The 27,328-nt window shown below is 51.9% G+C and overlaps 1 protein-coding gene across 4 annotated transcripts; it reads left to right on the top strand.

The window, feature by feature from the left end:
- The first annotated feature begins 86 nt into the window (after nucleotides 1–86).
- Nucleotides 87–27,251, top strand: TMEM175 (transmembrane protein 175). 4 transcript variants are annotated; one of them, XM_060013139.1, is made up of 11 exons: nucleotides 87–440; nucleotides 16,540–16,700; nucleotides 16,844–16,882; nucleotides 18,503–18,600; nucleotides 19,510–19,561; nucleotides 19,697–19,732; nucleotides 20,395–20,478; nucleotides 20,837–21,001; nucleotides 24,445–24,523; nucleotides 24,662–24,797; nucleotides 26,414–27,250. In XM_060013139.1, the coding sequence occupies exons 2-11, from the start codon at nucleotides 16,548–16,550 to the stop codon at nucleotides 27,093–27,095; spliced, it is 1,524 nt and encodes a 507-aa protein (XP_059869122.1). In that variant the 5' UTR covers nucleotides 87–440; nucleotides 16,540–16,547; the 3' UTR covers nucleotides 27,096–27,250. The 4 variants fall into 4 exon arrangements, with proteins under 4 accessions (XP_059869122.1, XP_059869123.1, XP_059869126.1 ...); XM_060013140.1 differs by lacking the exon at nucleotides 20,395–20,478 and having other exon boundaries at nucleotides 26,414–27,251; XM_060013143.2 differs by lacking the exons at nucleotides 87–440; nucleotides 16,540–16,700; nucleotides 16,844–16,882 and having other exon boundaries at nucleotides 18,546–18,600; nucleotides 19,520–19,561; nucleotides 26,414–27,248.
- The last annotated feature ends 77 nt before the right edge of the window (nucleotides 27,252–27,328 follow it).

Genomic DNA, 27,328 nt, shown 5'->3' with positions numbered 1-27,328 from the left:
CTCACTTCCGCCGCGCCAGCGGCCGTGCATGCGCAGGGCGGGGTGCCGGCTGGGGGAGGGGCGGTGCGCGTGCGCGGTGCCGCAGGCCTCGGAACGGATTTCGGTTGTCGCGCTAACAGAGGGCTGGCGGCGGCGGCAGTGCCTGTCCCTGGGTGGTCTGGACCCCGGCGCGGCGCTCAGCCGTCCCCACGTGGCCGTTTCCGCGGAGGCTGGTGCTCGGGGGCTCCCGGGGCTGGACCGCACGGCGGGAGGAGCGGGTCGTGTGCTCGGAGCGCCGGGGGGCCCGCAATGTCCGTCTTTTTAACGAGTTGGTTGTTACTGAAAGACTGAAGAGGTTAATTGTAGAAACCGAGTTTTGTAGCTTCTGTAGAAAAGTCAGATCTGTCAGCATTGGACCCAGAATACCGCGTGTCACCCATCACCTAGAGCTGCTCCCTCAGGTAAGACACCACCACTCGCCTGATCCCTTGGCTCGTTTGTGTGCCCGGCTGCTTCCTGTAGGTCCTGGTGTGGAGTGTTCATCCCCAAACTGAGGACTGGAGCCGAAAGCCCCAGACAGCATCTTAACCCGCCTAGAATTTCAAGCTACTAAAAATATCTTTCCAGACGGGCTAACGTGCGTTATCCTTATACTAAAGCAGCTTCGTTCATGCAGTGCTTTACTGCTTGCAGTATCTTTTTATGTATTCGCCTTAATGAGCCTAGATTATTTTGGAGAACGCACAGTATAGTTAATCCCGCACCCCACACCCCGCCTTTGGGTGCAAAATGTGCTCAGCAGTGTCATTACCTGGCCAGGTGGCCAGGGTCTTGTTGCTACAGCTAGTGGTACAGCTAGAAGTCCACACAAGTTACGTGGCTTTTTCAGCCGGTGTGTTCGTCTGGTAAATGGAATACAAGGATTGGGGGCTCAGGAAAGAGCCCAGGCTGTATTTGGTTGTCCCTAGCATGTAGGTGGTAGTTGACTTGGAAGAGCGCACCAAGGGGACACCGCAGTTAGAAAAAGGGTACAGTCTTCAGAGGGGAGGAGCAGCCAGGGAAGCAGGAATAAAACGTAAGAGAGGGCTTCCCTGGTGGCGCAGTGGTGGAGAGTCCGCCTGACGATGCAGGGGACGCGGGTTCGTGCCCCGGTCCGGGAGGATCCCACATGCCACGGAGCGGCTAGCCCCATGAGCCATGGCCGCTGAGCCTGCGTGCCCAGAGCCTGTGCTCCGCAACGGGAGAGGCCACAGCAGTGAGAGGCCGGCGTACTGCAAAAAAAAAACAACAACTAAGAGAGCTTTATGTCACCGGGCCAAAGAAAGATGTTGGGGAGGGTGGTGGTAATTAAAAGTGTCAAATGTCATTTAAAAGTAGGAAAAGTAGGAAAAGATGTGTGTTGGATTTAGCAACAATGAGATCTTTGGTGACCTTGCCAAGAATAAATTGTTTCATTGGAAGCTCTCCATTACCCTGAGTGGAAGAGTAAAGAAGTGGAGAGAGAGATGGTAAGTGGAGGTAACTCAGTAAGTTTGGCTATGGAGAAGAAAGTGTGGGAGCTAGAGTTATGATGGATGTTGAGAGGTTATAGGATAGGAGATCGCTGAGCAGTCTCCAGCTGATGGGAGGGGGCCAGTCAGTGTCTGCTGGGAAAGAAGGGACAGGTGCAAAGTGGTCCCCTAGACCGTAGGAGGGAATGCCATCCAGAGCATAGGAAGTGTTCACTTTGGATGTAAGAAAATCGCTTTTCATCGTAAAAGGAAGGGAGGAAGGTGGGTTGTAGTTGCAGGTAACTTTATGTGTTTATTGGACTGAAAGCAAAGGAATTCTCTGTTTTCTTCTGTTTTCACTGTGAATAAGGAGAAGAAAACGTCTCCCGAAAATGGGAAGGGAGGTAAGAAAACTAAGATTTGAGCAGTGTGGGAAAGATCTAAAATAGCTTTTGTGGAAAACCTAGTGAATAACTCACTAGAAAGCATGATGTAGTCCAGGGCTCGTCTGACTTTGGAGGTTGTGGGTTTATTCTGGTATGACCTACATTTGCGTGGAGGTTTTTAATAGTGTAATTACTTTGGAGACGAGAGTCTATTCAGGCTTTGTGTTTCATACTGATGGAGCACTTTTTATACTGACACTGCACTAGGTGCTATAGTAACACCATCTTAATCCAGATCTGTGTCTCCAGATCACACTTCCCTCCTGAACTCTTAGACATTTGTTCTTAGGTATCTCTCATATACATGAGATAGCTCATGTATACGTGTCATATATATATATATATATATATATATATATATATATATATATATATATATGTCTAAAACTGAATTTATAGTCTTCATCGCCAAACCTGTCCCTTTGTAGTAAATTTCATAACAAAAGACTATAATCAGAAGTTAAGAAGATTATTTTATAATGATGAAAGGGTGAATTCATGAAAAGACATAACAATCCTAAACAGTTCTGCCCCTGATAATAAAGCTTTTAAATACATGAAGCAAAAACTAGTAGTAGTGCAGGAGAGAGAGACAAACCCACAACTGTAGTTGGAGATTTCAATACTTCTTTCTCAGATGATGATAGAACAAATACCCAGAAAATGACCAAGCGTATGGTAGAGTTGAATGACACCAGCAACTTGATTTAATGGACATTTGCAGAATACACGTTATCAAATATATAAACAACATTTACCAAGATGGATCATATTCTGGGCAAATAGGTTTTCTGATCACAGTGGAATTAAGCTAGATATCAATAGCATATCTCTGGAAAATCATCCAAATGTTTGAGAACTGACTGACTCACTTTTAAATTACCCATAGGTCAAAGGAGAAATCAAAAGGGAAATTAAAATTTTGAACTAAATGAAAATGCAGCATTTCAAAATTTGTGGCTAAAACACTACTAGAAGATAGGTCTCAAATCATTCATCTTAATAAACTAGAAAAATAAGAGCAAATGAAACTCAAAGTAAGTACAAAAAGGGAAATAATAAATACCAGCAGAAATCAATGAAATAGAAGACAAAAACAATAGAGAAAATCAGTGAAACCAAAAGCTGAGTCTTTGAGAAGATAAATAAAAAAGAGAAATTTCTGGCCAGGTTGAACAAAGAAAAAAAGGGTTAACAATATCATGAATGAAGGTGATGACATCATTGCCAAAAGGGTAATCGGAGAACATGAACAACTTTATGCCAATAAATTCAACGACTTGCACTAAAGGAACAAATTCCTTGGAAGACAATACCAAAACTCACTCCAGAAGAAATAGATAACCTAGATAGCTCTATAACTATTAAAGCATTGAATTTGTAGTTAAAAACTTTTCCTAAAAGAAAATTCCATACCTAGATGGCTTTACTGGGAATTCTACCAAACTAAAGAAGAAATAATACCAATTCTATATAGATTCTTAAAATTGAAAGAAGGAAATATGAATGTCAGCTCATTCTATAAGGATAGCATTATTCTAATGCCGAAGTTTGACACAGGCATTACAAGAAAAGAAAACTGCGGACTAATGTTCCTCGTGACAAAGATATAAAAATTCTTTTAAAACATTTTTTAGCAAACTGAATCCAATACTATATAAAAAGGATAATACAACATAACCAAGTGAGGTTCATCTTAGGATTGCAAAGTTGGCTTTGTATTAAAAAATGGATCAATGTAATTTACAGTATTACAGTGAAGAAGAAAACCAAATCAGTCATCTCAGTAGATAGACATAGAAAAAGCATTTGACGGGGACATCCCTGGTGGTCCAGTGGTTGACTCCACACTACCACTCCAGGGAGCACGGGTTTGATCCCTGATGGGGGAACTAAGATCCCACATGCTGACCGGCACGGACGAAAAAAAAATTCAAAAAAAGAAAAAGCATTTGACAAAATCCAGCATCGATTTCCTGATTAAAAAAAAAAAAATCTTTCAGCAAACTAGGAATAAAATGAAAACTTCCTCAACATAATAAGGGCATCTATGAAAAGCCTATAGCTGACCTATGGAATGATGAAAGACTGGATTTTTTTTTCCCTCCAAGATTGGGAACAAGTCTCTGGTCTCACCATTTCTATTCAACATTGTACTAGAAATTCTAGCCAATGTAATGAGGCAAGAAAAAGAAATTAGGGGCTTCCCTGGTGGCGCAGTGGTTGAGAATCTGCCAGCTAATGCAGGGGACACAGGTTCGAGCCCTGGTCTGGGAGGATCCCACATGCCGTGGAGCAGCTAGGCCCACGAGCCACAGCTACTGAGTCTGCACGTCTGGAGCCTGTGCTCCGCAACGAGAGGCTGCGACAGTGAGAGGCCTGCGCACCGCCATGAAGAGTGGCACCCGCTCGCTGCAACTAGAGAAAGCCCTTGCACACAAACGAAGACCCAACACAGCCAAAAATAAATAAATAAATAAATGAATGTATTTTTTTAAAAAAGATGAGCTAGTTAATTTCCATCCCACTACCTTCACTCACTGAGTCCTCTGCCTTTAAAAAAAAAAAGAAAGAAATGAAAAGCTTACGTATTGAAAAGGAATAAGGAAGATTGTTTATTTGAAGATCACATGATCTTCGGGGAGCTAAGATCCCACATGACTCGCAGCCAAAACACCAAAACATAAAACAGAAGCAATATTGGAACAAATTTAATAAAGACTTTAAAAATGGTCCACATCAAAAAAAATCTTAGGAAAAAAAATGTCTCCAGGCATTGCAAATGTCCCTTGAGGGGCAAAATTGCCCTCAGTTGAGAATCATTGTTCTAGGTTAAAAAATGCATGGAAACTACAGAAAGAGCTACTAGAACTAGTGACTTTAGCAGGGTTGCAGGATACAAGGTTAATATGCAAAATAAATAAAAAGTTATTGCATATTTCTAAATAACTAGCAACAAATATTGGAAGCTGAAATTAGGAAAAAAACTACTATTTACAGGAGCATCAAAAGATACCAAATCTTTGGGATAAATCTGAAATAGATGTGCAGGACTTATAACTGAAAACTAAAAACGTTTGCTCAGAGACACTAAAGACCTTAATAAGTGGAAAGGTACACAGTATTCATTAATTTAGAAAATTCAGGATCGTTAGGACATCAAATTAATCTATAGATTCAATGCCATTCCAATTAAAATCCCAGCAGACTTTTTTTAAATTGACACACTGATTTTAAAATTCATTTGGAACTGCGAAAGAGCTAGAATAGCCAAAGCAAGTTTGAACAAGGACAGATTTTTATGACTTATACTATCTAATTTCAGTACTCCAAATAGTGTGGTGTTGGCATAAAGGTGTAAGTAGATCAGTGGAACAGAATAAAAAGTCCAGAAATTGGCCCATGAGTATAAATATGTTCAATTGATTGTGAATAAGGAATAAAGGTAATTGGAGAAAGGATAGTCTTTTCAACAAACGGTGCTGGAAGAATTGGATATCCATATGTTTAAAAAAAGAATGTTAATCCATACGTTGCATCATATATGAAAAAACTCATAAAACTTCTAGAAAACAATCTGTGAGAGTTTCTGATATGACACCAAAGTACAATCCATAAAAAATAGATAAACAGGCTTCCCTGGTGGCGCAGTGGTTGAGAGTCCGCCTGCCGATGCAGGGGACCTGGGTTCCAGCCCTGGTCCAGGAAGATCCCACATGCCGCGGAGCAGCTAAGACTGTGAGCCACAACTACTGAGCCTGCATGCTGCAACTACGGAAGCCTGCGTGCCCGTGGTCTGCAGCAAGAGAAGCCACTGCAACGAGAAGCCTGCGCACTGCAATGAAGAGTAGCCCCCGCTCGCCGCAACTAGAGAAAGCCCGCGCACAGCAACAAAGACCCAACGCAGCCAAAAATAAATAAATAAAATAAATAAATTTTAAAAAATAGATAAACAGGACTTCATCAAACTTAAGAACTTCAAAATACATTGTTGCAGGTGTGCTTCAGTAGGTGAATGGATAAACTGTGGTGCATCTATAAAATGGAGTATTATACAATAATAAATAGAAATGAGCTACAAGCCACAAAAAGACATGGAGGACCTTAGAAGCATGTCACCAAGTGAGAGAAGCCAGTCTGAAAATGACACATACTGTTAGATTCCAACTGCATGACATGCTGGAAAAGGCAAAACTGGAGACAGTGGAAAGGTCCATGGTTGCTAGGCGTTTCGGGGGGAGGGAGGGATGAATAGGGGGAGCACAGGGGATTCTTAGGGCTGTGAAATCGTTCCGTACGGTACTACAGTGGTGAATACAAGTCATGCATTTGTCAGCACCCATAGAACTACAACACGATGTGTCAGTGTGTCGGTGTTGGCTCACTAACTGCCACACTAATGTAAGATGTTAATGGTGGGGAAGAGGGCGGGGGGAATGAACAGGTATATGGGCGTTCTCTGTACTTTCCCTTCGATTATTCTGCAGACCTAAAACTGCTAAAAGAAAAATAGTCTGTTGATTTAAATATATATGTGTGTGTATATATATACACATAAATATATAAATATATATACACACACATAAATATATAAATATATACACACATAAATATATAAATATATACACACATAAATATATAAATATATACACACATAAATATATAAACATATACACACATAAATATATACACACATATATATATACACACATAAATATATAAATATACACACACATAAATATATAAATATATACACACATAAATATATATACACACACATAAATATATAAATATATACACACATAAATATATATACACACACAAATATATAAATATATACACACATAAATATATATACACACACATAAATATATACACACATAAATATATAAATATATACACACATAAATATATATATACACACGTAAATATATAAATATATACACACATAAATATATAAATATATACACACATAAATATATATATATACACACATAAATATATATACACACGTAAATATATAAATATATACACACGTAAATATATAAATATATACACACATAAATATATAAATATATACACACATAAATATATATATATACACACATAAATATATATACACACACGTAAATATATAAATATATACACACATAAATATATAAATATATACACACATAAATATATATATACACACATAAATATATATACACACGTAAATATATAAATATATACACACATAAATATATATACACACACATAAATATATAAATATATACACATAAATATATATACACACACATAAATATATAAATATATACACACATAAATATATAAATATATACACACAAATATATATATATACACACGTAAATATATAAATATATACACACATAAATATATAAATATATACACACATAAATATATAAATATATACACACATAAATATATACACACATAAATATATACACACATAAATATATATACACACACATAAATATATAAATATACACACACATAAATATATATATACACACATAAATATATATATACACATAAATATATATATATATATATATATTTTTTTTACATGTTGAGAGAATGAAAAGACAGCCCATACTGGGAGAAAATATCTGCTAATGGACTTGTATACGGAATATAATACATATATATGTTTATATGTATGTATGTAAAGAAAAGTACACAATCGCTGCATAATCTTCCCAATAATTTCCCCGCTCCTGAAGGAGCTTACAAGGCTCTTTGTGATTTAGTCCCGCCTTATACTTCAGGTACACCTCCCAGTTTGAGCCTGTGCTCCAGCCTTATCAAACTCCTTGCACTTCGATGCACACCGAGCTCTCACTATTAGACACACACACGTACACACAGAGTCATTATTTGTCTTTCAATCATCCTCACAGCATTATTTGAGAATTAGAAGAAACAGGACATATAAAGTACTTGGAACAATGCTTGGTTCTTAGTAAATGTTGGACAGATGTCACATGTTGTTCTCATTGTCATTTGTCATAAATATCTCCAGACAGCGCTCGGGCATTTCCCATTCTGAGCTTTCCCAGACTGAGCCTGCCCAGGACACCTCTGCCCCACCACACCCTGAGGCGTAGCCAGCACCCTGCGTGGCTCTGCAGGGTCACGAGCCTTCAGTTACCTCCTCTCTGTTATAGGAATTTTCAACTCCCTCTTCCTGCCATCGGAATTTAACAATTCTTCAGTCTCTTCCATCTTAAGAAAACTTATTTCTCAACTCCACTCCTCGACCTTCAGTCTTGCGTTCTTTCGTTCATCACCATGAGTCTTAAAAACTCGTGTGTGATGAAGGTTAGGTGTAGCTGACATGTTTTTGAACACTTATGCGCCAGGTGCTTTTTTTAGCCATGTAAAATGCACGTAACAAAATTTACCATCTTAACCCTTTTTGAGAGCACAGTTCAGTGGCATTAAGTACATTCACGTTGCTGTGCAGCCGTCACCGTCATCCGTCCACAGAACTCTTCATCTTGCAAAGCTGAAACTCTGGTCCTATTAAGCAGTAACTCCCACCTCTCCCCCCAGCTCCTGCCAACCACCCTTCTACTTTCTTTCCTTATGAACTTGACTCCTAGGGACCTCATATAAGTGGGATCAGACAGTATTTATCCTTTTGTGCCTGGCTTATTTCACTTAGCATAGTGTCCTCAAGATTCAACCATGTCATAACATGTGAGAATGTCTTTCCTTTTTAAGGTTGGATAATATTTCATTGTAGATGGAGATGCCGCATTTTCGTTAGATGTTCATCTGTAGATGAACACTGGCGTTGCTTCCACCTCTTGGCTATTGCAAACCATGCTGCTGTGATCATTGGTGTACAAATATCTCTTCGAGTTTCTGCTTTCCATTCCTTTGAGTATATACCGAGAAGTGGAATTGCTGGATCCTATGTTCATTCTCTGCTTAATTTTTTTTTTAACATCTTTATTGGAGTATAATTGCTTTACAATGGTATGTTAGTTTCAGCTTCACAACAAAATGAATCAGTTATATATATACATATATTCCCATATCTCTTCCCGCTTGCGTCTCCCTCCCTCCCACCCTCCCTATCCCACCCCTCCAGGCGGTCACAAAGCACCGAGCTGATCTCCCTGTGCTATGCTGTGCTATGCGGCTGCTTCCCACTAGCTATCTACCTTACGTTTGGTAGTGTATATATGTCCATGCCTCTTTATCGCTTTGTCACCGTTTACACTTCCCCCTCCCCATAGCCTCAAGTCCATTCTCTAGTAAGTCTGTGTCTTTATTCCTGTTTCACCCCTAGGTTTTTCATGACATTTTTTTTTTTAATTCCATATATATGTGTTAGCATACGGTATTTGTCTCTCTCTTTCTGACTTACTTCACTCTGTATGACAGACTCTAGGTCTATCCACCTCATTACAAATAGCTCAATTTCGTCTCTTTTTATGGCTGAGTAATATTCCATTGTATATATGTGCCACATCTTCTTTATCCATTCATCCGATGATGGACACTTAGGTTGTTTCCATCTCTGGGCTATTGTAAATAGAGCTGCAATGAACATTTTGGTACATGACTCTTTTTGAATTATGGTTTTCTCAGGGTATATGCCCAGTAGTGGGATTGCTGGGTCATATGGTAGTTCTATTTGTAGCTTTTTAAGGAACCTCCATACTGTTCTCCACAGTGGCTGTATCAATTTACATTCCCACCAACAGTGTAAGAGGGTTCCCTTTCTGCTTAATTTTTTGAGGACCCTCCATACTGTTTTGCACAGCAGCCGCACCATTTACATTCCCGCCCGGCAGTGCACAGGGGCTCCGTTTTCTCCACGGTCTCACCAAGAGTTGCTGTTGTCCATCATTTACTTGTATTATGGCCACATCCTGGAGGGTGACTGTCTCGTGGTTTTGATTTGCTTTTCCCTAACGCAGCCCAGTAACGCTGAACATCTTTTCATGTGCTTATTGGCTACTAGGATATCTTCTGTGGAGAAATGTCTTTCCACATCCTTTGCCCATTTTTTGAATCGGGCTGTCTTTTTACTGTTGCGTTGTAGGAGTTCTGTATATATTTCGGACGCTGGAGTCTTACTAGATACATGACTTGCAAATACTTTCTCCCATTCTGTGGATTGTCTGTCACGTTCTTAATAGTGTCCTTTGAAGCACAAAAGGTAAAATTGCGATGAACTCCAATTTATTTTTTGTCGTTGCTTGTGCTCTTGGTGTTGTATTTAAGAACTCTTTGCCAAATATGAGGCCTTGAAGATTTTCTCCAATGTTTTAGCTCTTACATTTAGGTCTTTGATCCATTTTTAGTTAATTTTTGTATGTGGCATGAGGTGGTATCTAAATTCATTCTTTTGCATGTGGATATCCAGTTGTCCCAGCAATATTTGTTGAAAAGACTATCCTTTCCCCATTGAATGGCTTTGACACCCTATTGCAAATCAGTTAAGCATAAATGTAGTGGTTTACTTCTGAACTGTCAGTTCTCTTCCCTTGATCTGTATGTCTGTCTGTATGCCGATACTGCACTGACTTGATTACCATAGCTTTTGCACTAAGTTTTGAAATTGAGAAGTGTGAGTCCTCGGGTTTGTTCCTTTTCAAGATTGTTTTGGCTACTCCTTAAATAGCCAGGGGTTCCTTAAATTTCCATATGAATTTTAGGGTCAGCTTGTAAATGTCTACATGGAAGGCAGCTGGAATTTTGATAGGGATTGCGTTGACTCTGTAGGTCAATTTGGGAAGTACTGCCATGTTAACAATATTAAATTTTCTAATCCATGAATAGAGGATGTCTTTTCACTCATTGAGGTCTTCTTTAATCTCTTTCAACAATGTTTTGTACTCCTTTTTTTAAAAAGATTATTTACTATCTATTTATTTAATTAATTTATTTTTGGCTGCATCAGGTCTTAGTTGCGGCACGCGGGATCTTCATTGAGGCATGCAGGATCTTTCCTTGCAGTGCGCGGGCTCTTTGTTGTGGTGCACGGGCTTCTCTCTAGTTGTGGCGTGCAGGTTTTCTCCTCTCTAGTTGTGGCGCACAGGCTCCGGGGCACGTGGGCTCTGTAGTTGTGGCACGTGGGCTCCAGAGCGTGTGAGCTCTGTAGTTTGTGGCACGCGGGCTCTAGTTGAGGCACGTGAGCTCAGTAGTTGTGGCGCGCAAGCTTAGTTGCCCCGTGGCACGTGGGATCTTAGTTCCCTGACCAGGGATTGAACCCGTGTTCCCTGCATTGTAAGGCGGATTCTTTTTCACTGGACCACCAGGGGAGTCCCTGTACTCCTTTGTTAAATTTGTTCCTAAGTATTTTTGATACTATTGTAAATGTAATTGTTTTGTTAAATTTATTCTCAGATTGGTTATTGCTAGTGAATAGCAATGCACTTATTTTATATATTGATCTCATTTCCTGCAAACTTGCTGAACTCATTTATTAGTTCTAATAGTTTTCTTGTGTGGATTCCTTAGGATTTTCTATATACAGAATCACATCATCTGCAAATAGAGACAGTTTTACTTCTTTCTTTCCAGGCTCTATGCCTTCTGTTTCATTGTCTTGCATAGTTGCCATGGTTAGAACCCCGAGCAGTGTTGCATAGATGTGCTGAGAGCAGACATCCTCGTCTTGTCACTGATCTGAGGCGGGTAGTTTTCAGTCTTTCACCATTGAGTGTGATATTAGCCCTGTATCAGGTTGAGGAAATTTCCTTCCATTCCTATTTTGTTGAATAGTTTTTATCATGAAGAGGTGTTATATTTTGTCAAATGCTTTTTCTGCATTTATTAAGATGATAGTTTTTGTCTTTTTTCTATTGATATGGTGTGTTCCAGTAATTGATTTTTAAATTTTAAACCAACCTTACGTTCCTGGAATAAAACTTAGCATGGTATATATAATTCTTTTTATATGTTGCAGAATCTATTTGTCAACATTTTGTTGAGGACTTTTGTGTCTATATTTGATATTTACTGACTTATTAAAACTAAAATTTAATTGAAAGAAACTTAAACATACAAAAAGTATAGAAAGCAATGTGATGGACATCTGCTTCCCCAAATTAACCCGTGCCTAAAGAAACACATTAGCTTTTGTCTTATTTTTGTCCGGATGGTCTTCTTTTCCCTTCACCCCTCTGCCTGCTCTTCTCAGCTCCTCTCTCTCCCTCCCTTCTGTAAAGTAAAGTATTAAGTTTAAGGACTTCCCTGGTGCTCCAGTGGTTAAGAATCTGCCTTCCAGTGCAGGGGATGCGGGTCCCATCCCCAGTCAGGGAACTAAGATCCCACATGCCACGGGGCAATGAAGCTGGTGCACTCTAGAGCCTGTGTGCCACAACTACTGAGCCCATGTGCCACAACTAGAGAGCCTGTGCACTGCAACGAGAGATCCCTCATGCTGCAGCTAAGACCTGATGCAGCCCAATAAATAAATATTTTTTAAAAAATTAAAAGAAAAAAGTATTAAGTTTAGTGCTGGCGAAGATGAGGAAGTCCCCTTCAGGCTGCCTCTCCCGCTGATTACAGGTAAAAACTCTGGACAAAATATTAAAAGAAAAAGTATGCAAAAGGCAATAGGTTGGAAAGGGCAGTTGGAACTTGAATCAGTGACCACAGGTGTGAGTTTTCCATTTTTTCACTCTTCCTCCTCGTGGCTTTGACCCTAGGCCAGTTCCCAGTTGTGGGCCTGGGCAGTGAGGGCTGCTGTACCCCATCTTTCTGCCTGTAGCAACTATGAAAGGGGCCCAACAAGCAGGGGCATGTGAGAGAGAGGCAAAGGAACTAGAATAATCCAAACAGTTTTGGAAAAAAAAAGAGTTGGAGGACTCTAGCAGATATCAAGACTTACTATGAAGCTATAATCAAGGCACTGTGAAACTGGCAAAGGACAAATGCATAGTCAGTGGGACAGAATGGACACTCCCCAGATGGGCCCACACAAATGTGGTCTGTTAGTTTTTGACCAGGGTGTGTGCAAAGGCAATTCAGTGGAGAAGGGACAGTTTTTTCAACAAGAAGTGTTGGAAAAACCAGACGTCCATCTGCAAGAAAGGGAAACTTGACGATACTTTGTATGTTATATAAAAATTAACTCAAAATTGATCGTAGATCAAAAGTAAAACCTCAAACTTTAAAACTTCTAAAAGAAACCAGAAAATCTTTGTGCTCTTGGGTTAAGCAAAGCATTGTTAGATATGACATCAAGGGAGTGATCCGTGAATGACAAGGTGGCGAGTTGGAACTCACCCAGAGATAAAGATTGTTGTTGTTTTCAATGTGGACCATCTCCAAGGTCTCTGCTGAGTTTGTCACAATGCTGCCCCTGCTTTACGTCTGGTTTCTTGGCCTTGAGTCACATGGGATCCCAGCTCCCCAACCAGGGACTGAACCCGCACCCCGCGCGTTGGAAGGTGAGGTCTCAACCACTGGACTACCAGGGAAGTCCCGTCAGAGTTTAAAACTGCCGTTCTTCTGAAGAGGTAAGAGAAGGAAAGACAAGCCGCAAAGCTGCGAGGAAATGCCTGCGAATTACATATCTAACACCGAACTTCTAACCACGATGTGGAAGGAACTCTCAAAATTCAGTAAGAATACAAATAACTCCTCAAAAAAGTGAACAAAAGATTCTAGCAGACACTTTGCCACAAAAGACGTGCAGTTTAAAAGTAGGCATGTGAGAATACCCAGCTGGTCGATACGAAAGTGCAAATTAAACCGCAGTGAGGTAGCACATCTCTCGGCACAGCTATCATTAGAAATTCATTAAATAGGGGCTTCCCTGGTGGCGCAGTGGTTGAGAGTCCGCCTGCCGATGCAGGGGACGCGGGTTCGTGCCCCGGTCTGGGAAGATCCCACATGCCGTGGAGCGGCTGGGCCCGTGAGCCATGGCCGCTGAGCCTGCGCGTCCGGAGCCTGTGCTCCGCAACGGGAGAGGCCACAACAGCGAGAGGCCTGCGTACTGCAAAAAAAAAAAAAAAAAAATCATTAAATTTTGAAAAGACCCTCCAAGCCAAGTGCTGTCGAGGGTAGGAGCAGATGCGGCTCTCACGCACTGCTGGTGGGAACGCAGAGTGCTGCGGCTGCTTTGGTAAATGGTTTGGCGGATAAAGTCGACCCGTACGTACTAAATGACCCAGCAGGCCCCTTCTGAGGTATTCGCCCAAGAGAACTAAAACAGGTTTACACAAATACCTGTGTGTACATCTTTATAGTGTCTTTATTCTTAACTGCTAAAACCGTGAATGACCTGTCTCCCAGCTGGTGGGTGAATAAACAGGTACGTTCATGCAGTACAATTAACTACACAGCAGTAAGAGACATGTTCCTGATACTCCCGAGACATGGGCACATCTCAGGTGCACTGTGCTGAGTAGAGGAAGCCAGGCTCCAGAGGTTCTCTGGGTACAAGGCCATTTACAGAACGATCGGGAAAGGGCAAAACGACAGTGACAGAAGACACAAGCGGTGGCCAGGGTTTGGGTCGAGGAAGGCCTGCCCACAAAGGCACTGCTCAGGGACAGAACTGCTTTGTGATGGGGCCATGGTTACACGCCTCGTGCATTTGTCTAAATCTCAGCGCTGGCACCAGAAGGAGTGATTCTTCCTGTGTGTAAACTTTAGAAAGTGGGTCCGGTGAGAGAGAAATTAGAGCTACAGATGAGAGCTAGAGCCGCATCCGCACCCGCCCTCCACCCCTCCCGCCTGGGTCACCGCAGTGCTGTCCTGTGTGTGTTACTGTGCTCTCACTGGTGTGTGTGTACATCGGTGGTGTGACACGATGTGCGTCTTTCTGCGCTCGATCCATCCCTCAGCGTTGTGCCTCTGCGTGTATGCATGTAGGTGGTTTCTTCTGTTGGCATTTGCTGTCTCAGTCTGCTCTGGCTGCCACGACAGAATGCCACGGGCTGGGACCTTAGACAACAGGACTTCATTTCTCACAGTTCTGGAGGCCGGAAGTCCCAGATCAGGGTGGCAGCCAGTTCAGTTTCCCGTGAGGCCACGTCCCGGCCTGCCGACACACAGCAGAGGGAGGGAGCACGCCGGTCCCCTCCTGTCAGGGCACCGATCCCATCCTGGGACCCACCCTCCCGGCCTCCTCTAACCTAGTCACCTCCAGAGGCCCCACCTTCTATCCCATCCCCCGGGGTGGGGCTCGACACGCGACACGTGCATATTCGGGACACAGACAGTCCACAGCCCTTGGTAGCAGCTCCCTTAGTGGTTAATAATGTGCCGCCTGTCAGTCAGAACGTGTGTGGCTTTCAGTGTCGAGGTGAACTGCTCCGCGAGGCCCGCAGTCCCCACCTCGTGTGCACCCTGGGGCTGGCCGCCTAGGGGTGGGCGCCGCAGCCCTGACCAGCTGCTGAGTGGCCTCCCGGTGGCTGAGGTGCCCTGCGCCCCCTGCCAGCTTCTGCATCCCCCACGCCCTTGCCGCCTGTGCAAAGCTGACCTCTCATCGGCGCCCTTTGCACCTCCCGGGCTGCTGCGTATCTTGTACGTGTATCGGCACTTTGTCCTTCCTGTCCGGAAGTCCCCGTGAGCCTCCCTTCTGCACTCTGGGGGCGGGGTTCTGGTTCTGTCTTGTCCTGGGAGGCTCGGCTGTTAGTTTTGACATCCAGCCGCCCCTCGGAGCTCCTCCGCCTCACTCTCCCCCGCCCTCAGGCTCCTGGCGCTTTGCCAGGGTCGGCAGCGTCCTCTTCAGGGTGAAGACCAGGGCGCCCTTTCGTTTCCAGTCTTCCCTCTCAGGGGGTTTACCACTCGGGCCACCCGTCCGAGGGAGCCCTGGCGTCCTGCGCTCCGGACCCCCTCCAGCTCCGTCCCGGGCACCTCGGCGCAGTGCTTCCCGCACGCCACCGCGGGGCATCCCGTCCTCTCTGATAGCATTTGCGGGTGACTCCAGCCCCGACCTCTCTCCCGACCTCTCGATGCTGGCCCTCTGCCCAGGCAAGCTCCGTGGCAGAGGACGCGTGCTGCCCTTCAGCAAGGAGCCTGGTGCCTCCCAGCGGCCACGGCCTGCCCCCCTGGGGTTCCCGCTGCGGGGCCCCGACTCCATTCCCAGGAGGCACTGGCATCTCTTCTGCCCGGAGCCCCGTCAGCCGGCACCTCGCTTGTCTTCCCAGCCCACCTCTGATACTGAGTTGTCCAGGGAGCTCTGCCGTGGGGGCTTCGCTGGCGGGTGCCCGACCAGTCCCCCAGGCCGCCTGCCAACAGGAGGAGCGAGAGCGCCCTCCAGTGGGGCAGCAGCCAGGGCAGCTGGCTTTCCACGCAGAACCTTGATTCCCCCAAAGGTCGCATCATGGCTGGGATGCAGGGTGCAGTGGGAGCAGGGACACGGTGGTGTCTGGTTGGGGTCGAGGGTGTCACGCCCGGAGCACCCACCATACGTGCCGTGTGCCTCCGCTTGCCTCTCCTGTCCCTAGAGGGGACACGGTCGCAGGGTGTGTCTCCCAGGTCACAGGCCCCTCTTCTAGAAGGCTGGCTGGGAGAGGAGAACAGGGCAGAGGAAGCAGCGGCAGGGCCCCTCTGCCCAGCCCCGCCCAGCCTGTGTCACGGCCCCCAGGAGCACCCCACGGGCTCAGACCTGTGCTTCTTCCCAGGCACCACGATGTCTGGGCCCCAGACCCCAGAGCCGGCCCTAGGTGGGCGGGGAGCCTCCTCCACGGGCTCACAGGACGAGGACACGGCTGACGGGATCCAGAGCTCACATCGCATGCTCAGCTTCAGCGACGCGCTTCTGTCCATCATTGCCACCGTAATGGTCCGTGCGGGCCCCGCGGCCACTGGGGGTGTGGGGAGGAGCCGCCCAGCACTGGCCTGCGCCCCCGGCACGTGGCGTCCAGGGAGCAGTCGGTGCCCAGCCCAAGAAGTGTTCCCGGGTTCGTGTTGTGTCTGTTCTCCTAGATCCTGCCTGTGACCCACACGGAGATCTCCCCGGAACAGGTACTTGGGAACAGTCTGCAGTGTCTGGTGTGCGGGCGAGGGTCCAGGAGGCTCAGGCCCTGAGCTCGAGGCCGGGCTCCACTCGGGCGTACCCGGCTGGGAGGGCCAGGCCATCCGCCACGTCCCCCAGTGATGCCATCCAGCCCCGGTGCCCTCGCGCTGAGCCCTGAGCAATGCAGGAGCGCCTGGAGGCTGGCGCGGACTGTGCCGGCAGGCGTCGCGGGGAAGCTCCCTGGGCTCTCTGTCTGTCACGCTGGCGTGCCTCTCAGAGCAGGTGCTTGGGGGCAGAGGGCGGCCGGCCTGCTGGGCGTGGGCCTGCGCCACGAGCAGGGAGGTGAGTGGGAAACGAGGTTTCTGTAAAGCAGAGTTTCCATGGCTAGTCAATTTGGAATATTTCCATTTTATAAGTAAAATGGCCACACGTCGCAGCACCTCAGAAACCGGACGTGATTCCGGGAGACGTTCGGAGTTCGCGGGCGTGTGTGCGCGCGAGCACGGCTCTCTGGGCCCCTCACGTCGAGTGGGTGTCACCTCTGGGCTCCAGGATGCGCAGTGCTGGCCCAGGACGTGTGGCCGTGGTCTGGCTGCAGCCCAACCAGCACACTTAGCCTGGACACTGCCGGGAGTCATCTGCGGGAGGTGATATCGCTACTTCTCGTAGCGTTTGGATGAGAATTAAACAGAAATGATGGTCGAGCCTGACCTTGGCAACTGGCACCTGGCACGGTGAGCAAAGGGCCCCGTGCGGCTTCCTCTGCTCCGGTCCGGGGCACCCCCCCCCCCCAAAAGGGGGCCTGGGGGCTGCGCTCCGGCCAAGCTCAGGAAAGCCGTGTGCCCACCGGGGGCCTCGACGCTCTCCTGGCTGTGCCTGCCCCAGAGCCTTCTGGGGACCTCGGTGCCACCAGTCTCAGAACAGGGTGGTGGGTGTGCACGTGAGATGCGGGAGGGGATGGGATGCGCGGGCCTGGAGCTCCTTGCCTCTCTGCGGTCGGGGTCGTGACCTCTGTTGACCCACGAGAGGGCTCTGAGCCAGAAGGTTCCGCGGAGGCGGGGAGACCCCTTCAGGGAAGGCGCTGAGGATGGTCCTGACATGAAGGAGAAGGTTCATCAAGGCCAGAGGGACCCAGGGATCTGGAAGCGGTGCTGCCCATGTGGTCTCAGAGGAGCAGCAGACACGGGCAAGGTTGCATTTGGAGTTTTTGCTGACGAAGTGTAAACCCTCTCCCGGCCTGGGGCCAGCTTCCTGCGCAGCCCGCACCTGGCGTCCAGACACCGCGGCCCTCTCGCCAGGCCTCGCAGTTGCTTCAGGATCGCTTACCCGGCGACGCCGTGACTTCGTGCAGCCGCACGGCCTGTGGCCACCCTGCCAGGATCCCAGGAGAGGCTCGACGGAGACCTCTCTGCCTCCAGAGCTGGCATTTCTGGGGGCCTGCCATGTTGGGAAGATGGGGGGCCTCCGCAGGGGCCTCAGGGACAGCCCGGGACTGAGGCTGAGCCTTGGTGGGGGGAGGCGAGGGCTCCCAGGTACTTCTCCGGCCCCCCAGGGCCTGGCGCCCGGGGGCGGGGCCGCCGGCTGCCGTGGGTGAATCTGCGTCTGATGGTGACGCTCTTCTGTTCCAGGAGTTTGACAAGAGTGTCCAGAAACTTCTAGCGACGAGGATCGCTGTGTACCTGATGACCTTCCTCATCGTGACCGTGGCCTGGGCGGCACACACGAGGTACGGGCAGGCTGGGGCCTGTTTCTGGGCTGGCAGCCACATCTTTGTGGCTGGCTGGGTGTGTGCCCAGCAGGTGTGGCCTCGCCCTGGCCGAGGGTCAGGGTGGCAGTGGGGGTGCACTCGGCGCTGATGAGCTGTCCTCGGGGTAGATGGCGGCCCCGCCCTCTGGGGCTGAGTCACGAGGGGTCACGTTAGTGGGCTGCCCCTCCCCTCCCCTCCCCTCCCCCGGCCCCCCCTGCTGGATCAAGCCTCTGCTTTCTCCTCTGCACACGGCAGCAACAGGGCTTACACCCCAGGCCCGGGACGATGAACGGGGTGCCGGGTGCAGCGCTGCTCGGGCCGCCGTGAGCCCGGGCAGGGCAAGGGCAGGGCTGTGGGCTGCCCACCTCTGCTGCACTGTGACACACGTGCTGTGCACGGCCCCTCCGTCCTGATCCCTGGACTCTGGTGAGGAGGCTGGGGCCTCGGGACACACGCTCCAGGGCCCGAGCTCTCTGTTAAGGAGGAAAAGGTTCCTTAGGACCCAAGGGGGACAGGGCCCCAGAGCTGTGGGCGTCACCTGAGCCCCCGACGGGGCGCAAGGACCAGGAGGACCCCCGGAGGTGGGTGGGGATGGGCTGGGTGCTGGCGTCTCGGTTACAGAACGCCCCCCAGCAGTGCAGACCTCCCCAGTTGGGGGAGAAGGCCACATCCTCGTGGGTCAGAACCCTGGGGGGGACCGTGTGGGGGCCGGGGAGGGGCCGGGGCCTCGGGAGCTCTGCCTGCTTCCGGCCTCCGTTTTCAGGCTTCTGTCCGCGTCTTTCCGTCTCGGTGTGAGACCGTCTCTGTCGTATGAGTGTCTGTGTTTGATGCCGTTAGAACCATGTTTACTGACAGCATGACTTTTCCTGTTTTCCTTAAATTGTTGAGATTGTTCCAGGTTGTTGGGAAGATAGACGATACGCTTGCCCTGCTTAACCTGGTGAGTTTGTCCTTTGGTTTCTGCCTTGCTCAGCTCCCCGGGGGGGTGCCCCAGGTGTGCGGGCTGGGCCGCGCCCACTCCCAGGGCCCCGCCCGCCGCCCTCAGCACCCCTCCCCCCTCCCTCCCTCCCCCCAGGCCTGCATGATGAGCATCACCTTCCTGCCGTTCACGGTGAGTCCCAGGGACTTCCGCCCCCTCCTCCACCTGGGGGTCCAGCCTGCCCTCCTGCACAGGAGGGCTCTGCCCCTAAGGTGCTCCCCTTCTCAGAAGCTCTCAGGCCACTGGGAGGCCCGGGGCCTGGACCACGGGGTTGCAGAGAGGAGAGAATTTTCCTGGGGAAGGGCCGACCCTGGGTTTCCAGGCTGGACGGAGTGGGGAGGCTTCCGGGGCCCCAGGCGGGGCTGTCGGGGGCAGAGACCAGCCTGGCCTCCAGGGGCGCAGTGAGGGGCACCCTCTCCGTGCTCCCTGAGGCTCTCGGCTCCCGCCTGAACCCCGGAGCCCACGGCCTCCTGGCCGACCTGGGCTCGTCCCCAGCACGTGACCCCTCCGTCTCCTCACCCCGCAGCTCCCTCTGGTTCTGACAGAGAGCGGGGCTCTGGGTACGTAGCCCATCGCGGAGAACTGGGGTCTGGGGAGTCTATGAATCTGATAAGCGCACAGCTTTAAAGGCTTCCAGCACTGGGCGGGATGGCTCTGTGAGAGAGACACCTCCAGGGCTCGGGCCGTCCCACCCAAGACGGCTCTGCTGCTGAGCGGCGGAGCCCAGCTGATGCACGGGACTCACGGGCCCTGGGGCCCTGCGGTCCTGATTCTGGGGTTTTTTCTGGCTGCAGTTTTCCTTGATGGTGGCCTTCCCCGAGGTGCCTTTGGGCATCCTCCTGTTTTGTGTGTGTGTGATGGCCGTCGGGGCCGTGCAGGTAGGACACCGGCGCCCTGCCCCCACACCCCGTCCTCGTGGAGCAGAAGATGTAGCGCGTGTGGGGCCGCCCGTGGCGGGAGCCGCGCAGACGCCACCTGCCACGCAGCGCCTGCCACGGGGCACCCGCGTGGGCCGCGGCAGGGCAAAGCCAGAGACGCTCGGGGCCTGGGCTTCCTGTGCTGACGGGGAGAGAGAGTGAAATGGGGCCGCCGGCACCCACAGGCGGGGCTCTGTGAGACCCGCACCTGACCCCCAGAGCAGAGCGAGGGCTCCCGTCCACTCTGCGCCCCCAGAACATCCTGCAGCGAGCCCCACCCGAGACCCCGCTCGCACCCTGCAGCCTGCCTCTCCCGCAGGCGCTGATCGTGGTCTACGCCTTCCACTGCCCCCACCTGCTGAGCCCCCAGATCGAGCGCTCGGCCCACCGGGCCCTCTACCGGCAGCACATCCTGGGCATCGTTCTCCGGGGCCCGGCGCTGTGCTTGGCTGCGGCCGGCTTCTCCCTCTTCTTCTACCCAGTGGTGAGTCGGGGTGGGGGCGCCGGGGGGTTGTGCGGGGGGCCCACCGGGGGGCTGCTCTGCGGGGAGGAGCCCGCGTGGGCAAACACGGCGCACGCCCTGTAGGCCCGGGAGGCCGCGTGCCTTCTAAAGACGTGCGTGCATAGGAACGTGAGCCGCCAGAAGAGAGAGAAAGTGGAGAAGGAAACTCCAGAGCAGGAGAGACTGGAGTGGAGAAGAGGGAGGTGCAGGCGAGGGTGGAGCTGGGCGAGGGCCGGGCGGACGCACCCCCAGCGTCCAGGGAGAGACGGCGGCCGCGCGGGCAGAGCCGTGCGGGACTCCGTCCACGGCGCCCTCGAGCCTGCAGGTCGTGCTTTTCTTTTAAATTTATTTGTTTATTTACTTCTTTTTAGTGGAGCGTAGTTGCCTTACACTGTTGAGTTAGTTTCTGCTGCACAGCAAAGCGAATCAGCTCTACGTACACATACATCCCCTCTGTTTTGGATTTTCTTCCCATTTAGGTCACGGCAGAGCATTGAGTAGGGTTCCCTGTAGGTTCTCGTTAGTTCCGTTTCATACGTGGTAGCAACAGTGTATACGGAGGGTCCGCCCTGGCCGAGCTGCCGGCGCTGAGCCACAGCTGAGTCGACAGGTATATTGTTCTGGTGCAGGTTCCCTCATCCAGGAAGGGGAAGGGAAACCCTAGCGAGCCGCCGTCCCAGAGCTACTTGTAGAAGCTGGATACGCAGCTCCTGCCTTTAATTAACTGAGCTCTAGTGAGGTAAAGTGAATCTCTACACCCAGAGCATCGTAAGACGTGTGCAAAAATGAACGGTTAACGTTACTTTAAACATCTAGTAAGTGTTTTAAGAGAATTCAAGTTTAAAACAAACAGGATGGCAAGGCCTGCAGAGCCGCACCCTGGAGGATGGAGCTGGGGGCTGGGGTCCAGTGTCCAGGGCGCCCCAGGTCAGGCCACGGGTGGGTAAAGGGGAGGGTGGACGTTGGCGTGTGAGGTGGGGCCGGGCCTCGGGCTTCTACTCGGTCCCCTCGCCGTACAGTGTCTGCGCCTCTTGGGTGGGCCCCGCTCCTCTCGGGCGGGAGGGATGCTGCGGGGGCCCTCGGGGTCAGGCGGGCTGTCCCAGGGTGGGGCTGGCGATGGGGAGGCACAGAGAGACAGCAGGGCAGGACTGAGGGGCCCACTGCGTCCGGGCTTCCGGTGGGACAGCCCCTCCTGGCTCTGGGGACAAGGTCAGGGGCTGAGGGGCGGTGAGGGTCGTCGCGTGGAGGACGGAGGGCACAGCTGGGATGTGGTACGTGTGGCCTGGGTCAGGAGAAGCAGGCAGAGCTGAGGCCCACGGGGGCCGTGCCCACTGGTCGGGCCTGGACACTGGCCCCGGGAAGCCCTGGGGCAGGCAGACAGGGCCCCGCGTGCTGCCGGGGACCGCGATGAGCCTGCGCAGTGGCCACACCCGCACGGGACGACAGTGGTGGGAGGCAGGCGCTGGGCCGCCACACTGGGGAGAGGAGAGTCCTCGGTGGGGCCGGGGGGCCTGCGGCCTCGGAGGGAGCGGTCGGTCGTTTCTCTGTGCTGCGTTTTTTGCCCCTTCCTCTCCATCCCTCCCACTCCTTCCCCACAGTGGGGGTCTGACCCCTCGTCCCCTGTGAGACGAGGCATGTCAGAGCCTCCTGGCCCCCAGGCCCACCCCCTGCAGCCTCCCCACGAGCCCACGGCCATCCTTCCAGGCGTCCTCACCAGCCCCTTCCCTCACGTGGGACGCTGTGCGGGGTCCACCTTCCAGGGCCAGCCACTGCTCACTGCCCTGGCCCAGGTCGTCCTGACCTCCCTCTGGACCACCTCCTCCACTGGTGACACTCGGGGCCCAGGGCCTCCCATGCCAGCTTCCTGTGCCGGCTGCTCCCAGGACTCGCGCTCCTCCAGACCTGGGCAGGTCCCCGTGGCCATTTAGATCTCCCCCCGCCCCGGAACTCAGGCTCCCCCTCGGGCTGTTCTGTTCCCTCCTGCCCCGCAGCGCACGTGCACACACACAACACACGCCGATCCTGCGTGGCCACCGTCGCCCCCCGGGGCCTCTGCACTCACCTGCCAGGCACCTGGGACACTCCACCCCCTCGGTGTGTGTGTGTTGAGTGACGTGTATGGTGTGGTCTTCTGACGTGTGGAGACTGGAGGTCGTAAGCAGAGCTGTGATGCCGGCCGCCCCCCGTCTGTCCCCGAGGTGCCCGTCGTCTCCTGAGTCCCCTCACCAGGCGAGGTGCCAGGTGACCTTGAAGCATGACTGTGAAGGACGGGGTGGAAGCCCTTCGCTGAGAGGGGCCACCGGCCAAGGCGACAGGGCTCGGCGAGGAGCTTTCTGCGGCCACCTGGGGCCCGGGAGCACGCCTGTCCCGTCAGCCTCCCTGTTTAAAATAACTGGGTGTCCGCGTAGCAAAAAATTGACCACTGTGACCATTTTATCTGCGGCGTGCAGCTCGGCGGCATTGACCGCCGACGTCGCCGTGCCTCACCTCCCTCTGGTTCTGGGACTTTTCATTCCCCCGAGACAGAAACCCTGAGCCCGTGAGCAGCCACTCCCTGTCTCCCCACCCTCAGTCCCGGGAAACTCGAGTCTGCTTTCTGTGTGTAGGGGTTTGCTTATCCTGGTTCCTTCATATAAGTGGAATTATGAAACAGGGGGCTTCTACGTCTGGCTTCTTTCACTCGGCATGTTTTCAAGTGCATCCACGTCGCCGGTGTCAGGATTCCCTTCCTCTTCATTAGCCGGTGGTACCCCACTGTGTGGATGGGCCCCGTCACCCACCCACGGACACTCGGTGGCTGCTGTGAGCATGGGTGTGCCCGGAAGTGGACTTGCCGGGTCCTGTGGCGATTCCCTGTTTAGTTTCTGAGGAACCTCCCGACAGTTCTCCAGCAGCTGCGCCATTTCCGTTCCCACTGACGGCGCACAGGGCTCCAGCCCCACCCCACCCCAGCACGGCTGCTCCCTGTTCCCGCTGGGAGCGTCCCGAGGTGTGCGCTGCTCTCCTCGTGGTTGTGACTGGCGTTTCCCCGAGTGTTAGTGGTACTGAGTGCCTCCCCACACGTGTCGGGGCCGCGTCTCTTCTTCGGAGAAATGTCAGTTCAAGTCCGTGGCCCATTTCTCAGTTGGGTTATTTGTCTCCGTCGTGGAGCTGTCGGGGTTCCTTATGAAGCCTGGATAGTAACCCTTACCAGGCGTGTGGTCTGCAAACATCTCCTGTTCTGTGCGATGTCTCTTCACCCCCCGGTAATGCTCTTCTACGCCCAGAAGCTTGCTGTCTTGATGGCGGCTGACTCACCTGTTTTGCCTCCTGTTGCTCGGGCTGCAGTCCCTTCCGGGCGGGCAGCTTTGGGCTGGGATTCCTGGCTGGGCCCCCCAGTGGAGGCGCCGCGCGCCCTGACGTGCCCTGTGCCCTGTCTCGTGCAGTCGTACCTGCTGATGGCGACAGTCATCTTCCTGCCCTACGTCAGCAAGGTCGCCGGCTGGTGCAGAGCCAGGCTTGTGGGTAGGTGCCAGGCAGGGCTGGAGTGTGGGGTGCTGGGGCTGCCGCCGGGGCGCGCAGAACACGGGCCGGGCAGGCGGCGTCCCTGCGGGGCCTCCTAGCTGGCCCGAGGCCCTGAGGGCTTGGCTGCCCCTCCCACAGGCCCCAGGGAGCCCCCAGCTCACAGCCTGGAGATCTTCACCTTTGACCTGCACGAGCCGCTCAGCAAGGAAAGGGTGGAGGCCTTCAGCGACGGGGTGTACGCCATTGTGGCCACGCTGCTCATCCTGGACATCTGGTGAGGACCCGCCGGGCCAAGACTCCTCTGCCAGCCCCACCCTCCCCAAGGGGCTCCCACCTGAGAAGGGCCCGGTCCTCGTCCTTCCCAGAGCTGCGCACGCAGGGCGGGCGGCCCCGGCTCCCCGCGTCCCTCTCCTGCTCCGAGCCCGCCTCTTCCCTTCGCTCCTGCGCTTCTGCTCGGCCAGGCAGCCTCTGCGGTCTGTCACAGTTCTAACCTTAGCTGTTGTCATTTTATTTCTGTTTTATCTGCTGCTTTTTCAAGTCTTCCGTCTTTTCTTTAAAGCCTTTTATTCCTTGGTCGTACTTCAGCACGTTCTTATTTTGTTAACGTTAAAATGCTCTGATTTTATGTTCTGTAACTGATCACCTGAGCTCTTTTTTTCCTTAATATAAATTTATTTATTTATTTTTGGCTGCGTTGGGTCTTCGTTGCTGCGCGCGGGCTTTCTCTAGTTGCAGCGAGTGGGGGCCACTCTTCGTTGTGCTGCACGGGCTTCTCATTGCAGTGGCTTCTCTTGTTGCGGAGCACGGGCTCCAGGCGCGCAGGCTTCAGTAGTTGTGGCACGTGGGCTTCAGTAGTTGTGGCTCGCGGGCTCTAGAGCACAGGTTCAGTAGTGTGGCACATGGGCTTAGTTGCTCTGTGGCATGTGGGATCTTCCCAGACCAGGGCTCAAACCCGTGTCCCCTGCATTGGCAGGCGGATTCTTAACCACTGCGCCACGAGGGAAGTCCCTCACCTAAGGTCTTGATGCTCCTAAATTTCTCTTAGTAGCTTTTCCCTACTGTAGTTTGTGAATTTTTAAAAATTGGGAGCAAATGTCCATTGGTACCAATCTCTGAGACCTAGACCTAAGGTTCTGGGGTGATCTGGCTTTGCTTCTGCCCTGCAGCCAGACCGTGCTGGCTTGGGTCCCCTGCTGGGTGATAGCAAGGAGCCAGCTGTGGCTGGGAACCCCGGGGGGTGGGGGCGGTCAGCGTTCTTTCCTCCACCCAGAGCCACAGCCCCGAGGACCCAGGTGGGGATCCCCGGGAAGCCCCCAGGCTCTGTCTCCCGCCCCCAGCCCCACCAGCACACGTGGAGCCGCCATCGTGGGCACAGAGGTGTGTCTGGGCTGCGTGGCTGCAGGGCAGCAGCGCCATGACCTCAGTGGGGAGAAGCCTGGGCCGGATGTGCCTTAGAATCGCTCCTTAAAATAAAGTTCTGCCCAGGAACCTGAGGACCTCGGAGGCAAAGCCCTTCAGGTCTGTGGGACCGCTCCCGAAGTGGACGGGCCGCTGCAGGACGGTGGGCAGGCCTCAGGAGCACCCACCCGTGGGCGCCAGAGGGGCTGCGGGCTCAGGGCCCCGTGCCGCTCACCAGCCCAGGGTCCGGTGGGCAGGGCTGCGGTCAGCCAAGGAAACACAGGCTGCAGTTGAACTTGAACTTCAGGTGAACGGCGCTGCGTGTGTGAACACAGGTGCGCGCAGTCTTAGTGTATGCCGTCCGTTCATCTGAAGTTCAAGTGTGCGGGGGGCCGGCAGCCCGTGCAGGGGCTGGGACGGGGTGGGGGCAGGTAGCCCGGAACGGACGCCAGAGGTGGGGCCGCTGCAGATGCTGTGTATCTCACCCCTCAGTGAGGACAACGTCCCGGACTCCAAGGACGTGAAGGCGAAGTTCCACGGCAGCCTAGTGGCGGCGCTGGGCGCGTCTGGGCCGCACTTCCTGGCCTACTTCGGCTCCTTCGCCACGGTGGGCCTGCTCTGGTTCGCCCACCACTCGCTCTTCCTGCACATCCGCAAGGCCACGCAGCCCATGGGCCTGCTCAACACGCTCTCGCTGGCCTTCGTGGGCGGGCTGCCCCTGGCCTATCAGCAGACGTCGGCTTTCGCGAGGCGACCCCACGACGAGCTGGAGAGCGTACGAGTCAGCTGCGCCATCATCTTCTTCGCCAGCATCTTCCAGTTCGCCATCTGGACCACGGCGCTGCTGCAGGGGGGGGAGACGCTGCAGCCCTCGGTGCGGTTCGGGGGCCGGGAGCACGCGTTCATGTTCGCCAAGCTCGTGCTCTACCCCTGTGCCAGCCTGCTGGCCTTCGCCTGCACCTGCGTGCTCAGCAGTTTCAGCACGGCCATCTTCCACGCCATGCAGATCGCCGTGCCCTTCACCTTCCTCCTGCTGCGGCTTCTGGTGCGCTTGGCACTGGCCGGCCTGCGGGGCCTGCGGGGCCTGCGGGGTCTGGCCCGGCCCACACACACCCGGCCGGTGCCTGGGGCCACGGACGATGCGCAGTCCCCGCTCCTCCCTGCTCCCTGCTAGTGCGGCCCCGGTCCCCTGCCTGAGGTCCAAGTGTCCGGCTGGTGGCCCGGCCTCGGGTTTTGTTTTCCTTGTGAAGTTTCATGCTCTACCTCAGCCCCTCAGATTGTCTTCCACTGTTGCAGACAAGAGTCTCGCAGGAGTGTCACTGTGTCCCACGTGCCTGTTGTCTGCCTCGACCGAGTGGAGATGAGCCGCGGGGGGGCCGCAGGCAGCGGGTGGTTCCGGGGCAGCTG

The sequence above is a fragment of the Delphinus delphis genome, chromosome 5, assembly GCF_949987515.2.
Source record: "Delphinus delphis chromosome 5, mDelDel1.2, whole genome shotgun sequence".
NCBI classification, from domain to species: domain Eukaryota; kingdom Metazoa; phylum Chordata; class Mammalia; order Artiodactyla; family Delphinidae; genus Delphinus; species Delphinus delphis.
This window is presented reverse-complemented; position numbering and strand designations above follow the sequence as displayed.

Excerpts from the sequence above, each read along its gene's own strand:
- TMEM175 (XM_060013139.1), top strand. The coding sequence starts at position 16,548 with ATGTCTGGGCCCCAGACCCCAGAGCCGGCCCTAGGTGGGCGGGGAGCC. Across the intron at positions 16,701-16,843 it reads CCATCATTGCCACCGTAATG|ATCCTGCCTGTGACCCACAC; the intron begins GTCCGTGCGGGC and ends CTGTTCTCCTAG. Across the intron at positions 19,733-20,394 it reads TCACCTTCCTGCCGTTCACG|TTTTCCTTGATGGTGGCCTT; the intron begins GTGAGTCCCAGG and ends TTCTGGCTGCAG.